The sequence below is a fragment of the Mirounga angustirostris genome, unplaced genomic scaffold (genome assembly GCF_029215605.1).
Source record: "Mirounga angustirostris isolate CCGP_5_RB_7025 unplaced genomic scaffold, mMirAng1.0.hap1 SCAF_3, whole genome shotgun sequence".
NCBI classification, from domain to species: Eukaryota; Metazoa; Chordata; class Mammalia; order Carnivora; family Phocidae; genus Mirounga; species Mirounga angustirostris.
The window spans coordinates 163423885-163440304 of NW_026991711.1; the positions used below are offsets into that span (position 1 = coordinate 163423885).

At 40.6% G+C, this 16420-nt stretch overlaps 1 protein-coding gene and 1 non-coding gene across 5 annotated transcripts in view; one reads left to right on the forward strand and one right to left on the reverse strand.

The window, feature by feature from the left end:
• Window positions 1-1516: 1516 nt before the first annotated feature.
• Window positions 1517-1623, reverse strand: LOC123840000 (U6 spliceosomal RNA). The gene has a single exon (XR_006789834.1). It is a non-coding gene; the product is annotated as a U6 spliceosomal RNA (small nuclear RNA).
• A 4894-nt stretch (window positions 1624-6517) lies between these two features.
• LOC123838933 (cytochrome P450 20A1) overlaps window positions 6518-16420 on the forward strand; it is a 76967-nt gene continuing 67064 nt past the window's right edge. For 2 of the 4 annotated variants that reach the window (XM_045868167.3, XM_064586949.1), the window contains exons 1-3: window positions 6518-6714; window positions 15256-15305; window positions 16077-16243. In XM_045868167.3, the coding sequence (XP_045724123.1) occupies window positions 6643-6714; window positions 15256-15305; window positions 16077-16243 (289 nt within the window). In that variant the 5' untranslated portion in view covers window positions 6518-6642. Of the gene's footprint in view, window positions 6715-6753; window positions 7422-15255; window positions 15306-16076; window positions 16244-16420 lie in introns of those variants that run through there. The other 2 variants (XM_064586950.1, XM_045868169.3) reach the window with 2 other exon arrangements.

Here is a 16420-nt window from a genome sequence, read left to right on the forward strand (position 1 = left end):
AATAAAATAAAATTTTATTGATAATTCCAGTTGCTATTGACTCAACAGAGCAAAATTTCTCCAATTTAAAAGAATTAGGGGCACCTGGGTGGCTCAGTCGTTAAGCGTCTGCCTTCAGCTCAGGTCATGATCCCAGGCTCCTGGGATAGAGTCCCGCATCGGGCTCCCTACTTCGCGGGAAGCCTGCTTCTCCCTCTTCCTCTGCCATTCCCCCCATTTATGCTCTCTGGCTCGCTCTCTGTCAAATAAATAAAATTTTAAAAATAAACAAATAAATAAACAAATGAATTTAAAAACTATCCTTTCTATGAATTATGCCTCAATAAACCTGAAAAGATTATTTAAAAAAAATCTATCCAAGAAATACTATGACCCAAGGCAGGCTAATTTGGCATTAGTGCCAATAGAACAGAAAAGATGTGAAATCTTGATTATAAAAATAGGGATATTGCTGAAATGAAGGGAATAAAATTAATTTTATAGAATAAATAATTTATGAATTATGTGTCTATATGTGTCTATATTTTGGTTTTTCCCCAAACAAAATGAGTGTTTATAGAACATTCAGACATGTGCAATAGTTATGTTAAGCTGTTTTTGTTAGTTTATTGACTTTCAACCATAAAAACCATAGCTTTACATATGTTTTAATTTTGTCATTATGAAGGTATATTTTTAGGGCAGAAAGATAGAATATCATTTATGTAACAGTTTGTTAACTTCCTTTGTGAGTTGTAAGTATTTTGACATGTCAACAAAATCCATACCAACAACCCCATCCCCCTAAACCTGTAGACTTCTTTCCTCTACAGCAGGAGCCCATAAGCCTTTTCCTATAAAGGACCAGATAATAAATATTTTTAGGCTTTGAGAGCCATATGGTCTCGGTCACAATGACTCAGTTCTGCCATTGTAGCATGAAAGCAGCCATAGACAATACATAAATAAATGAGCATAGTGTCTTCCCATAAAACTTGATTTAGAAAGATAGATGGGGCCCCACAATCCTTAGTTTGTTGACCCCTGTAAAACACTATGCCAGGATATATCTGGCATCTCAACTAGAATGTCTTGGCCAGTACTGAATCCAGGCTTCAGTTAACCAAATAAGCACATTCAGATCCAATATCAGGTGCTCAAGCTAACACTAAAATCTCATATCCTGAATGAATGAAACTATATAAATATACTTGGCCCTTACTAGCCTTTATTTATTTATTTTTTTAAGTTTTTACTTAAAAAAACTTAAGGTTACTTAAGTAATCTCTACACCCTACACCCAATGTGGGGCTCGAACTCATGACCCTGAGATCAGGAGTTGCATGCTCTTCTGAGTCAGTCAAATGCCCCTGTTTTATTCTTTTTAAACAGATATACCTAGAATCCACCCCAATACATGCTTCCTAGGTTCTCTCTGACACAAGATCTTACCCTTTGTTTGATGCATAAGCCAGTGTTCTGCCCCAGGTTCAGACAAAAGGGGGTGCACTGTGTGTAGAGAATTTTATTATTTTTTTAAAACATGGAATACTTCACGAATTTGAGTGTCATCCTTGCTCAATGGCCATGTTAATTTTCTCTGTATCGCTCCAATTTTAGTATACATGCTCCCGAAGCAAGCAAGCAAGTGTAGAGAATTTTAAAGCAATAATAAACCAACTAAATGTCTTCTGCTTTTTTTTTTCCCTAAGATTTTGTTTATTTATTCATGAGAGACAGAGAGAGAGAGAGAGAGGCAGAGGGAGAAGCAGACTCCCAAGGAGCAGGGAGCCCGGTGCGGGACTCGATCCCAGGACCCTGGGATCATGACCCAAGCCAAAGGCAGACGCTTAAGCATCTGAGCCACCCAGGCGCCCTGTCTTCTGCTTTTTATTGTCACAATGTGCTGGCAATTGTAAAAATGTCGGTAATAAAGTCCTCCATTCTGCTGGGGGTGCTCCATCAGCAGCCTCTTTTTCTTGAAATGCCACTGTTAGGTTATTTCCTCTAGGAACTGAACAGGCATTTCTCTTCATGGGTCATGAGGAGTTTAATTTTCTTTATGGGCCTGGAGATAACGAGGGGAAATGGGAGTTCTTCTTCAGGATAATAGGCAGTCCCTTGTGATATAACTGACCCAAGAGAAGTTTCTGAAAGACTTTTCTGTGAGAAAAGGTAGCTTCCTCGACAAGAGGACAGATAGTGAGGTTCAGAGGAACTTGGGGTTTGGGCTGTGTCTTGCACTGACCAAATGTCGTGATCTCAGAGTTCTATTCCTTTTCCAACAGTGTTCTAACTTTAGAGTAAGAGACTTTGACACTGTTGTGCTTTTAAGTAGGAATTGAAACTCTACAACCTGTACAATTAGATTTTGGGGACTTACATTCAGCCATATCAGTCCTGCAGCTGCACAAGATAAGAAATCCTTTTGAGAGCACCATAGAAGGTTTCCGGTTCTTCATCTCTATCTTATTTTGAGAATTCATGGCCTTAAGTTTCTTTTTCCCCTTTCATAAGATCTGTAATGCAGTTAGAAAGAGCCATCCACTTCACAGTCTTTTGGAATCCCTACTGTTGTCATCAAGAGTTATGTGACCACCCAAAGTTTTATCCCCTACCTGAATTCCATCCCATGCCACCATCAGTGATAATCTGAATAATCTTGTTGCCATTGCATTCCACAGACTATCAAGGGCGGATGTCTGTCATTCATGAGGTTGCCAGATATGTGTTTAACCTGGCCCAGGATTGATGTTTCAAGGGGCCATTCTTGTTTTGAAAACAGTATTTAACTCAGATGGTTCAAAAGATTTTAATGAAGGAACTATATACAGAGGTGTGAGCAAGGTTAAGAGACAACAAGGGATGCTGAAATATCCAGAGACTAGCAGCAGGGGAAACCATTATCAATCCTAGATCTGAAGGGTCAAGGGGAGAAAATAATAGTACTGTTGCTCAGAGAGGGCTGGAGGATCACAGGAGGAGACTACCTCAAAAGCTGTAGGCAGAGAGGGATATGGCGCCTGCGGGATAACATGGCTCAGAGCTGAGTGAGGAGCAAAAAGGAAGCTTCTAAACCTGCTTTCTTCTCAGCCTCAACGTACTGATGCTTCTTATAGGTGGAACCCAACTGGAGGCAAGTTTATAAGGGAGACCAGTTGGTGTAGTCTGCAGGAATTAGCTCCAAGTCACAATACAGGACAAAGAATGCAGAGAATGCTCTGAGGATATGTGGGAGGGTGGAGAGTGGTGAACAATCAGCAAAAAGATGTTTCCATTTCTAATTCTTTCTTTTCAGTAAAAGAGAAAGAGGACCTAATTGAGATGTGAAGGTGAGGTAACAGACCATTAAATATAAAATAAACATGGGGCGCCTGGTTGGCTCAGTCGGTTAAGGGTCTGCCTTCGGCTCAGGTCATTATCTCGGAGTCCTGGGATTGAACCCCATGTCAGGCTCCCTGCTCAGCTGGGAGTCTGCTTCTCCCTCTCTCTCTGCCTGCCATTCCCCCTGCTTATACTCTCTCTCTCTGTCAAATAAATAAATAAAATCTTAAAAATATATGTATATAAAATAAACATAGTCGTATATATATAAAATCCTAGTTAATCTTATTTTTATATGATTTTTGGCCTGTCCAAAGTACTGCAAAAAAATAATGTTGCTATAAAACAAATAATGTTGCTATAAAAATGTCCCATCTTACTATTTTTGTGAAAAAGTTTTCTTAGGGCTTACATGTATTAAAACAAAAAACAGGAACAGTTGATATTGAATCATGGCTAATATTAGCAACAAACAATATTCACTCATAAATACATGAACTAATTGAAAAAGGGCCCATCCATCTGGAGAGATGCATTTCCAATAGAATTTTACTTACATTTACTACTTTATCAAATTTTGTTATTATTTTTTTTTTTACCAATTGTCTAACAAAATTGTAATGACAACTTGATCCTGAAGAAATATTTAAGAGTTTTAAGGGGTGCCTGGATGGCTCAGTTAAGAGTCTGTCTTAGGCTCAGGTCCATGATCCCAGGGTTCTGGGATCTCTGCTCAGTGGGGAGTCTGCTTCTCCCTCTCCTTCTGCCTGCAGCTCTGCCTGCTTGTGTTCTCTCTCTGTCAACTAAATAAATAAAATCTTAAAAAAAAAAGAGTTTTAAAATTTTAAATATTTTATATTTTAAAATATTTTATTCAAAAGTTTAAATCTTTAAAAAGTATTTCCTAAGAGTTTTAAAACACGAGTTTAGGGGCGCCTGGGTGGCTTAGTTGGTTAAGTGACTGCCTTCGGCTCAGGTCATGATCCTGGAGTTCCCGGATCGAGTCCCACATTGGGCTCCCTGCTTAGCTCCCTGCTTAGCTCCCTCCCTCTGACCCTCCTCCCTCTCATGCTCTCTCTCGCAAATAAATAAAATCTTAAAAAAAAAATAAAATAAAATAAAACATGAGTTTAAAGTCACAGAATTGAAGTGTATTTTAAAATTCAAAATGTATACATGTTGAGAACTATGACTGGTGATGAAAAAATTACTTTAAAGAATAAACATACTTTAGGATAAAACTCTGTAGGATAAGTGAAATGGAAATAAGTTCAAAAAAAGGAACCGTGGGGGGAAAAAATGAAAGAAAAAGGAGCCATGGAAAATTTCCAGCTCTTCACAAAGAATGTGTGTATTTAAAAAATGTTTGATGATAGTCATCACATCACTATAGTATTTAAATTCCTTTTTATACATTTAAAAGAGATATAATTTTAAAATGTGAATATTTATAATATACTGGAAATTTAATCCTTTAAAGTCAAGATAAAAATTTTAGATGTCAACACCAAAATGTGTGAAAGCATACACATGGTTTCACAAAATATTTTTAGGTAGTATCTGGGCAAAAGTTTGAACACAAGAGGAGGTAGTTGCATAGTTTTAGAGACTCAATCTCTAAAATATTGTGTGTCTTGCTCAGCCTCTGTAATCTTTGTCTCTTTTCACAGACCCTCAAAGTTCAGAGGGTCTGTGGCAATATAAAGGTTAATTTCGAACCTAAAGGGGAGTCCAGATATCCTTGAATATTAGTGTCTAGGATTACTGTTACTTAACTCTACCAGGCATTTAAAAAATCTGATGTTTACTGTTTTGAAAACCTATTTGGAATATGATTTACACAGGAAATGTCTTTAAAATTCCAAAGAAGATATTTAAAAATGAACGATGGAAACACATCTATACACAGGGAACTAGAGTTAAAAGTACAATTTCTGCCAAATGAAATATCACATAGCAACATTTTGTTCCATTTGCTATAGATGCCAAAAGAGTTGGCATTTTCAGTGAGAGATGTTTCATGCTTAAGCAGTAAGTCATTTATCATAGATGTTCTAAAATGCAATCTCGAATGATTTCTCTTACCGAATTGCTGCCTTTGTGTGTATGTGAGACAGAGTGAGAGAGAGAGACAGACTTTATACCGTTAAAACTATAAAATCTGTACTTTTAGGAGCGTTCACTAAATGGAGCACCAGTAAGTAATGGGCCTTGCTTTACATTATCCATAATCAAAACTTGAATCATGTGACAGAGAAGAGGGATCTTAGGGTTATGCTCAGAACAACTAGTGCTAAATACTAACGAGCATTTTGCCAGGAGCTGTGCTAAGTACTTTTCATAAAATATCCGATTTACTTCTGCGGGCAACTCTGTGTGGTATTATTTCCATTGTTTTACACGAAGGAGATGGAAGCTTAGAAATTTCAATTTCCTGCAACTCTAGCGGAAGTTACCCATCACTGAACAGTTCACTGCCTTCACTCATGAGAAAAAGTGTCGAGGAATCACATTTATTAGCACATCAAATATAATTCTTTCGCGAAACAAGGAGCATCTAACAGCGCTTGACTCTGACATTTCCCAGCCCAGGTTAGCTTGGGTCAGTGGTTCTCCCTGAGGTCAACAGCTTTGTTAAATAAAACACATACCCCTCTCGCTCCCAGAGTCCGAGTCCGTAGGTCTAGGATACGGTAGAGAAATCAGCGTTTCTAGCAAGTTCCCCGGTGCTGCTATTGGTGCCGTTGTTCCGGGGGCCACACTGTGAGAATCTCTGGTTTACGGGTTTTCTGTTTTTTACAGATTTTATTTACTTATTTGAGAAAGACCATGGGGGGGGGGGTCAAGGGAGAAGCAGACTCCCTGCTGAGCAGAAAAGCCCCACGCGGGACTCGATCCTAGTACTCCACGATCATGACCTGAGCCGGAGGCAGTCGCTTAACCGGCTGAGGCACCCAGGCGCCCCTGGTTTACGGGTTTTAATCTTAAATCCACTGGGAAAGTGTTGGTCAGGGCAGAGCGATGGTAACCGCTAACGTGTTTTAGGAGCCCGGACTCCGCTTTCCCCTGCGGCTCCGACCCCAAGGCCTGGGGACGCGCCATGATGCCGCGTCGGCCGTCACCTCCGCCCTGGGGTGCGTCCCCAGCCTCGCCGCCCACCCTCGGCGCTCCATTGCTCTCCCCGCCAGCCCCGCCTGTCCCGGCCCCGCCCCCGGCGGCCCATTGGCTCGCAGGTCCACCGGGCGCCTCCGCGCACACGCCCATTCCGCAGAACTGGCCAGGCTGAGGCGCTGCTCCCCGAGCGCGGGATCCGAGACGTGGCTCCCGGGCGGAAGAACCATGTTGGACTTCGCGATCTTCGCCGTTACCTTCCTGCTGGCGTTGGTGGCAGCGGTGCTCTACCTCTACCCGGTAACCGCCGTCTCGGCCTCTGGGGCTCTGCCCGCTGCCCCAGCCTTTGTGTTTCCCGCACCCACGTCGCTCTGCACGCAGTGGGCCGCAGGGGGTGGGCCGGAGGGGAGGGTTCCCGCCCTCGCTCCGGCTCCCGCTACGCGCGGGGGCCGCTCCCGAGCAAGTGACGCTTAGCGGGCGCGCGCGCGCGCGGGCGGCGCTGGGAAGCGAGCGGCGCGGGCTGCTCCACGACCCCTCGGGCGCCGCGAGCTCCAAGGCCCGTGGCCGCCTGGGTTCTTAGTGCCCTGCTCCCGGAATTGCCACGCCTCTGTTACAGCCTGCGCGAAATGTACTTTGGGTGGTTTTTTGGCAATAACTGTGCCAAACCCAAATTATATTTTCCAGTGTGTCTGGGAGGAAACTTGAGGATGCTCCTCTCCTTTGTCCTTTCCCGAGGATTCTCCCAGCATTTTTTTGCGGCTTCTGCCTTCCCATCCATCTTTTCATCTGTTCATGACTGAAATCCAGAGTCCTTAAGGTCCAGACCGGTCTTGCTCTTCGCAGGGCCTCAGAAGCAAATGGAGCCGTGGAGTGAGCATTGCCGTGGGTTAGTGCGTGAGCTTGACGTAGCAGCTGGGCTTCAGCTCTGAATCTCGTTCTAGCCTCCTTTTCTCTGCTTGCCTTTGTCAGCCTCAGAGGGTGATTCTGAGAAAGAAAGGAGCTAGTAGGTGAGCAATCCTCTCTTCGCCTGTCTACAAAACGAGGGGGTGTTTTTGTGGAAAAAGTTGTAAAGTAACGGAACACGCCAAAACATCACTGATAATGACCTAACACCTTCTTAAATGTCCTTTTCAGAGCTGGTAAACAGATCAGATTGGGATATTGTAACTACACAATCCGGAACATCCGGTATCTTTTTTTTTTCCTGAGAAACGAGACGTTTAATGGTTCCAGATCTTGAGTTTTTTATAATCTTTAAGTGAGACTGTCCTTTGATTAGTTAATAGAAGGCAACACTGTTCATTTCAACCAAATACGTGTGCCAAGTATGGTTCCATGTACTGGGAATACAGCAGTGACAGCCAGGCAGGAAACTCCTGACTGAATGTATATTTTGGTGAGAGGAAATAGGTAATCTAAACCAGAAACACAAATGGTATTTTAGTATTAAGCATTATGGAGCAAAATAAAGTTGGTAACAGGTAGGGTTGTTACTTTAAAGTAGGACGGTCAGTTTTCCAGAGTGGCCACACTACCTTGCATTCCCACCAGCAGCGCCAAAGGGTTCCCTTTTCTCCACATCCTTGCCAACACTTCTTTCTTGTGTAGAACTACCCTATGATCCAGTAATTGCACTACTGGGTATTTACTCCCAAAATGCAAAAACACTAGTTAAGGGGTGTACATGCATCTCTATTCTATAGCAGCATTATTTATAATAGCCAATTTATGGAAGCAGCACAGGTGTCTGTCAATAGATGAATAGATAAAGAGGATGTATATACACAGGAATACTATTCAGCCACAAAAAAGAATGAAATCTTGCCATTTGCAATGACATGGGTGAAGCCAGAGGGTATAATGCTAAGTGAAAGAAGTCAGAGAAAGACATACCATGTGATTTCACTTATATGTGGAATTTAAGAAACAAAGCAAAAAAAGAGAAAAGGAAAAGAGGAAGGCAAACTAAGAAACAGACTCTTAACTATAGAGAACAAACTGATAGTTACCAGAAGGGAGATGGGCAGGGGGATGGGTGAGATAGGTGATGGGGATTAAGGAGTGCACTTGTCTTGATGAACACCAAGTGTTGCATAGAAGTGTTGAATCACTATATGGTATACCTGAAACTAATGTTACACCGTAGGTTAATTATACTGGAGTTCAGAGAAAAAGTAGGATGGTCAAGAGATAAGGAGAAATTTGAGTGGAGACCTGAAGGGGATGAGGGAACAAGCCATTCAGGTATCTGAGAAAACATTCCAGACAAAGGGAATAGCAAATGCACATCTTCAGGGGGAACCATACTAGTGTGTTCCAGGAAAACAAGAAGACTAGTGTGGCTGGAGTGGAGTGAGGAAGAGACTAGTCAGTTAAAATCAGAATGATGGGGAGGGAGGGCAGATTTTTGTGGCAGGCTGGTCTATGGACTTGGCTTTTATTCTGAGGTAAGCCACTGGAGGGTTTCAACAGAAGAGTGACATTTTAAATGTAAGGGAATTAAAATTTAGTTTTACTAGTTAAATTTTATTTTTTATTTATTTATTTATTTTTTTTTAAAAGATTTTATTTATTTATTTGAGAGAGAGAGAATGAGAGACAGCATGAGAGGGGGGAGGGTCAGAGGGAGAAGCAGACTCCCCACCAAGCAGGGAGCCCGATGCGGGACTCGATCCCGGGACTCCAGGATCATGACCTGAGCTGAAGGCAGTCGCTCAACCAACTGAGCCACCCAGGCGCCCTACTAGTTAAATTTTAAAAGAATCATTTTGACTGCTATGTTAAGACGAGACTTAGGGGCCTGGGGCAAGGGTAGAAGTGGGCAGAGTAGTTTGGCTGTTATAATAATTTTGGTGAGATAAGGAGCTGGCTTGGACCAAGGTAGGGGTAGCAGAGTGGTAACAGAGATAGAGGTAACAGAGGAGCAATGAGGGGAATGTTTCATTTGGAGCATAGCCAGTTCATCCACGGTAACAGGAAAGAGGGCGGAATATATGGGCACACATGTAGGCAGATGGTAGTGTGGTGTGGAAGTTATCTCCTGATTGCTTTCATTTTTTCAGTGGAATAGAAGCAAGATTATCAGTTAATGGTGAGGATAGGGGATTTAAAGAGAGAGAAGGAGCAAAATAGCCATCTAGAAGATTATGGAGTGGACTAGGGAAGTGTATGACTTCCAGGCAGCTCACTTGAGGTTCATGAAATTAAAATAAGACTCTTCAGCGTGGTTGTGTTTTTTTCTTCAGCTGTGTGGGTTCAGGGGCAGTTGATCACATGTTGGATTTAATTAGAATTGGTGTTTGGCTATGATACCAGGATACAGGGCGAAGTAATGTTTCTAATGACAGACCATGGAATCTGAGCTGGGTAAAGTGGAAAATGAATATATGAGTGGGTGATTTAAAAGTACTTTTGGGGTAAAAATAGTTTTTGGAGTGAAGATACTAAAAATAAAATAGTGAGAAGGAAAGATGGGAGGTGCTTGGAGATTCGGATGCTTGATGTTAAAACTCTGGAGATGTTGAAGTTTTTGGTCATGTCAACCCTGCACCCATCCTTTCTTCTTCTTTTTCTTTCTTTTTTTTTTTTTTTTTCCCCTGAATGTACCTTTTCTTAAACTAAGATTGTAGAATTACAAAATTCCTTCAACCTTGGAACCTTAAGTAGGATGCCGTCAAATGGACTGATTTTAGTCCTTAGGGAGACAATGCGTGTTGCTGCCTATTTAAATACAGTTCAGCTGGAGCCCCAAGAGTGTCCGTGTACTGCCTTGCTTTCCAGATGCCTCCTTCCTGAGCCACCGGGAGAAGTGGGCACCTGAGCAGGGACCTTCAGGTGACTTAATTTGGTTCACCATTGCCTACTCAGTTGAAGAACGGGATTTCATTCTTGAAGAAACTCGCGGAAGGGCATGTTTCTCACAGGTTCACATACCAATTTCTACAAAAATGTCCTTGGTGCAGCTTATGCCAGGTTATTATGGAGATTGTTCTTGAGTATTGCATGACGGCTACGAAGTTGGAACAGGCAAGCCATGAGTGTGAAAGCTTTAATTTATCTGCCTCATTTATTTTTTATTTTTGTAGCCATAGTGTCTATTTTCCTATTTTCTGACCACTGAAGTTTTCTGATGTCTGTCTTAAACCTGAGTTGATGTGTGATGGGAGCAGCTGGACGTTTAAGATATTTTCGTGATTCTCTTTTTTTTTTTTAAAACTCCCCCCTTTTTGTATATGTAGTGCTGAAACGTGGTCTAATGGTTTAACAAGGAAGGAGAAAGAAGGACCTTAATTTCTGAATGGAGAAGTCTCTCTCTTTGTGGAAAAGTTGTTCTAGACTGTTATCAAAAGTTTGTGTTGTTGCATCTGACTTTAAGATCCAAAAAAAAATTTTTTTTTTTGCTACATTGTGCCTTTTCTCCTGCAATTGTAAGCGAACACAATGCTAGTACCTGTTTACACTGTGAAGTGGATATTGTTACAGAGAACACACCCGAGGCTTTCTCACTGTTAAGGAAATAATGCCCTTGTGAATGTATGCTCTATGGAGAAACCCCTGTAGTTTTACCTGCTGACGCTGTCTGTCTTGTTGAAGAATAAATTTTGGATGTTTTTTTCCTCCCCACCTCCAAAAAAAATCTAACGTATGACCATGGGAATGTTGCTGAGGTAAGGTAGAGGCTTGAGTAGGGGAGAGATGGATCAGGGAAAGAGGATAAACTTCTGTAGGAATAGGAGTGCGGGATGAGGGAAGACCTGGGGATGGTAGTCCTGGCCTTTGTGTGGTGTCTAATATAAATAAGGAAAAAGGTCATAATAACATTGTGGATAGTCTCAAGGCAGATGGTAGGGTGAGGCTATGAATTGGGGAGATTGAAGTTTTGCAGGGTCTTGTCCGGGTGCATGCCAATTTTGGGATCCCTCTAATCGTTTTGGCTCTTTGAGAGATGTGGATGTCGTAAAGGGCAGGAGAACATTTTACCTGGAGTTCTGGGGTTCACTCTTCATTTTTGCTGATGAAGTGTAGATAGAGGTTGATATAGGAGCCATTTTATCCAGAGTATATACAGATTTCTAAGGCTCCCTCTTCCGGTTTGCTGATGGAGTTGTAGAAGGCAGTATTAGGCTAGCGGGGAAGGATTGTACGTAGTATTTCCACATTGTTAGAGTTTATTCACTCCTGCCTATCAGTAGTTTTTTTCCAAATATCTCAACATTTCTGTCATAACACTACTTTGTGAAGCTGTCCAAATATTCAAAGGCATCAGTTGCATTTTCTTTCCCATGAACATATCCATTCTGGAGCTTTCCATCATCCTTTCCCAGTTGGTACTGGTTACAATCTCCTTCAGTTTAGCTCTTGTCCTTTACTATCATTGTGGGTATTCTCTTCACCTGTGTTGTATACTCTATTTCCTATTTCACTACTGTATATGCTGCAGCACATCAATTTCCAGAAGCTTCCTAAGGACGTGTGCATGGAAAATACATCTTATGAAACCTAGCTTGTTTGAAAATCTTTCTGTTCAAGCTTTACACTTCAATACTAGTTTGGCTTGGTATAAAATTCTAGGTGGGAAATAATTTTCCCTTAGAATTATAGGGACTACCACCCTCCCATCCTGTTTTTCCTGAGTCTGGAATCTCGAAGTCTCCTTTTAGAAGGTTGGTAATCACAGGAATGGAGAAAGACACCTAAGGTGTCTCAGGGATCTGTACACCAACTTTTCAAGAATTGTTAGAGTCTGTGTCTTGCCTTGTGTCTTATTTTTTTTTTATTAAGATTTTATTTATTTGAGAGAGAGAGAGAATGAGAGACAGAGAGCACGAGAGGGAAGAGGGTCAGAGGGAGAAGCAGACCCCTTGCCGAGCAGAGAGCCCAATGCGGGACTCGATCCCGGGACTCCAGGATCATGACCTGAGCCGAAGGCAGTCATTTAACCAACTGAGCCACCCAGGCACCCCGTCTTGCCTTGTGTCTTATCCTGTCTTTTGGTTACTGAGAACAAATCTGATTGCTTTTTTGTAGGAATTCTCCTTTCTCCTCTGCAGACCCCCAGAGGAGGCCTCTCAACTATGTCAGTTAATCACTTCTCCAACAGCTTAACACTTCCAAAAAAAGTGTTGAATTGTTCCTCTCCCATTCTCTTTATCCTTGTTTTCTCCTTTTTTATTTCTTCACTTTCATTTAGTGGGATTTCAGGAGGAAGAGATAGTTGATGAATGTTATCAGTCTATCATGTTTGAAGAGAAATCAAGAAGCTTGTTTTTTTTTGTTTTAAAGATTGTATTTATTTATTTGACAGAGAGAGACACAGCGAGAGAGGGAACACAAGCAGGGGGAATGGGAGAGGGAGAAGCAGGCTTCCCGCCGAGCAGGGAGCCCGACGTGGGGCTCGATCCCAGGACCCTGGGATCATGACCTGAGCCGAAGGCAGACGCTTAACGACTGAGCCACCCAGGCACCCCAAGAAGCTTGTTATGTCATTAATAATTTTAGCCAGGGGGAAAAGTAGGATTTTTTTTTTCTACCACTGACTTTATCTTTCTAATTATGGAGTTCCTTCCATCCTTTCCCTACTATTTATAAAATTAAACTTGACAAGTTTCCGTCATTGATGAGACTGTAGGACAGAATACAGTGTAGATTTAATTATCAGTTAAATACAAGTTACACATACTGTTATCTAGGTAGCATTCTTGTAGCATTTAACAGAAACAATAAAACTCTTCAGTTAGTACCATTCAATCTAGTATTTCTCTTTTGGCATACATACCCCAAAGGAGGAAAAAAGTAAAATTGTATAAAGATTTTTATAGTACTACTTATATTAATGAAAAAACAAAAGAAAGAAAATAAGTAGCCCATAATGATGTAATGTATGGTGATTAACATAACAATAAAAAATTTTTTAAAAATAGCCCAGATGTTTATAGCAGTATAGTAGGAAAATGATTAAGCAATTTCAGCTACATGATGGTAGCCTTTAAATGTTCAAGTATGTTGAATCAGCAGCACCTGGGTGTAGCAGTTGGTTAAGTGTCTGTTGGTTTTGGCTCAGGTCATGATCTCAGGGTTGTGAGATCGAGCCCCACATCAGGCTGCATGCTCAGTGTGGAGTATGCTTGAGATTCTCTCTCTCCTTCCCTCTCCTCCTCTGTGTGCATGCATGCATGTGCCCTCTCTCGCTCTCAAAATAAATACATCTTTAAAAAAAATATATGTTGGAGCGCCTGGGTGGCTCAGTCGGTTAAGCGGCTACCTTCGGCTCGGGTCATGATCCCAGGGTCCTGGGATCAAGCCCCATGTCGGGCTCCTTGCTCAATGGGGAGCCTGCTTCTCCCTCTCTCTCTCTCTGCCTCTGTCTCTCTGTGTCAAATAAAGAAATAAAATCTTTTAAATAAATAAATAAAAATATGTTGATTCACTATGTTGTACACATGAAACTAATATAACACTATGTTAACTGTACTGGAATTAAAATTTTAAAAAAGAAACATTTTCCTTTCATTAAGATATAAAAAAATAAAATAAATGCTCAAATAAGGAAATACTTATTCATTTACTTATATAATGTTAATTAGGTAAAAAAGGGCAGAATGCCAGATAGGTAAACTCTGATTAGTATTAGTCAAAATTACTGACAAAATTCAGAATTGATTCTGGAGTAAATATTTTAGGTTATTTTCTCTGTAAATATTTAGTTTATTTAAAAATTATTTTCTAAAAATCCTATTATAAGAATAGTATGATTGTCATAAAGTTAAATAAAAAATAACACTGATCCCAAACACAGCAACTGTAAACCCAGTACAAAATTGTTAAATATTAAAATTCCCCAAACTTTTCCCCAGTTCATTTCTTTTTTTTTTTTTTTTTAATTTTTATTTATTTGACAGAGAGAGAGACAGCGAGAGAGGGAACACAAGCAGGGGGAGTGGGAGAGGGAGAAGCAGGCTTCCCGCCGAGCAGGGAGCCCGATGCAGGGCTCGATCCCAGGACGCTGGGATCATGACCTGAGCCCAAGGCAGACGCTTAACGACTGAGCCACCCAGGCACCCCTCCCCAGTTCATTTGTTAGAGGTTGTTACTTGAACAATTTGCTATGAATTATTTTGTTATTTGTTTGTATGCCACACATCTCTCTGACAATAATGACTACATTAAAGCAAAAGATGAGTATCATATTGTATTTTGGTAAATTCTTTGACTAGGAAGAGGAGAACTATTTTAGGAATGAATCTGTTGTAAGCATGACATTGATTTTTTTTTTTAATTTTACTTATTTATTTATTTTTAAAGATTTTATTTATTTGAGAGAGAGAATGAGAGAGAGAGAGCATGAGAGGAGGGAGGGTTAGAGGGAGAAGCAGATTCCCCGCTGAGCAGGGAGCCTGATGTGGGACTCGATCCCAGGACTCCAGGATCATGACCTGAGCCAAAGGCAGTCGCTTAACCAACTGAACCACCCAGGCGCCCCGATTTTTTTTTTTTAAACTAAGACAGATGGGACCATTTATAGACTCAGAAAAACAATAAAAATGGTGCTTAATTATGTATTGGTTGATGTAGAATGGATGTTAAATTTTTCGGCTTGTTAATTGACACAGGAAGGGTATTAAAATTATTTTATTATTCTTTTAAATTCAATGAACCCAGTTTTTGTATTTTAATACAGAAAGCATTCTTGAGATTCAACGAAATTGAAAAGCCATCACTTAAGGTCTTGTAGATGTCTTGGCAAAACATATGATTTATGGGATATACGATTATGTATCATATACTAAATTATGTATTATATACTAAATCATTATACTAAACTATTTTTAAATTTCTCCTAAGGCTTCTAGACAAGCTGCAGGAATTCCGGGGATTACTCCAACTGAAGAAAAGTGAGTAGTTATTTTTTGGGGAATTCAGTAGAGTTAACTCTTAATTTTTGGTATTAAAACTAAAACCTATTTTTAGATTACAGAGGTTATTTAATTCCATTGTGTACTCTAAATTTATCTCTGGGCATATAGCCTGAACTTTGTTAAGAACAGAAAAGAGGGCTGTATAAATAAAAAAACTTTAATTGCTTTTGGGGTATCTGGCTGGTTCAGTCAGTAGAGCATCCAACTCTTGATCTCGGGGTTGTGAGTTTGAGCCCCACGTTAGGTGTAGAGATTACTTATGAATAAATAAATAATAAAAGGTTAAAACACACACATAAATCTCGAAAAAGTTTGTTTTCACTTTCTCTAGCCAGAGAGTATTAAAAATGGAAAGATAAGATAGAAGGAAAGAAGAAAAGAATGCCATAGCTGATCTGATATTTTAAATTAGCCTATGATGATGTTCATTGCCTTCTCAGAATGAGATGTTGCAAAAATTAGATCGTTTTCCATTGTCTGAGTCAGATGTTCCTTGTGTATCTTTCTTACTTGGCTTGAACTGTTATAAATCCTTAAAATATCAGACAAATCCATATCTGAATATAACCACAGAAACGAGAAGTCAAATTTAATTAAGTTTGGGATTTTGCAGTAATTTGTATTCCATGCACCTCTGCTCTCTTCTGTTGACACAGTTAATTCAGAATCAACTATTATTTTTCTGATTCTTCAAGTTAAATCTCTTATTTTTCCAAGTTATTTTGTCAAATGTTGCTCTTTTCTCAGGGATGGTAATCTTCCAGATATTGTGAACAGTGGAAGTTTGCACGAGTTCCTGGTTAATTTGCATGAGAGATATGGGCCTGTGGTCTCTTTCTGGTTTGGCAGGCGCCTTGTGGTTAGTTTGGGCACCGTTGATGTACTAAAGCAGCATATCAACCCCAATAAGACATGTAAGTTTAATTATTTTTCTAATTAGCTGATCCTTATCTTTTAAGAATAAACGTCTGGGGACGCCTGGGTGGCTCAGATGGTTAAGCATCTGCCTTCGGCACAGGTCATGATCCCAGGGTCCTGGGATCGAGCCCCACATTGGGCTCTGTGCTCAGCAGGGAGCCTGCTTCTCCCTC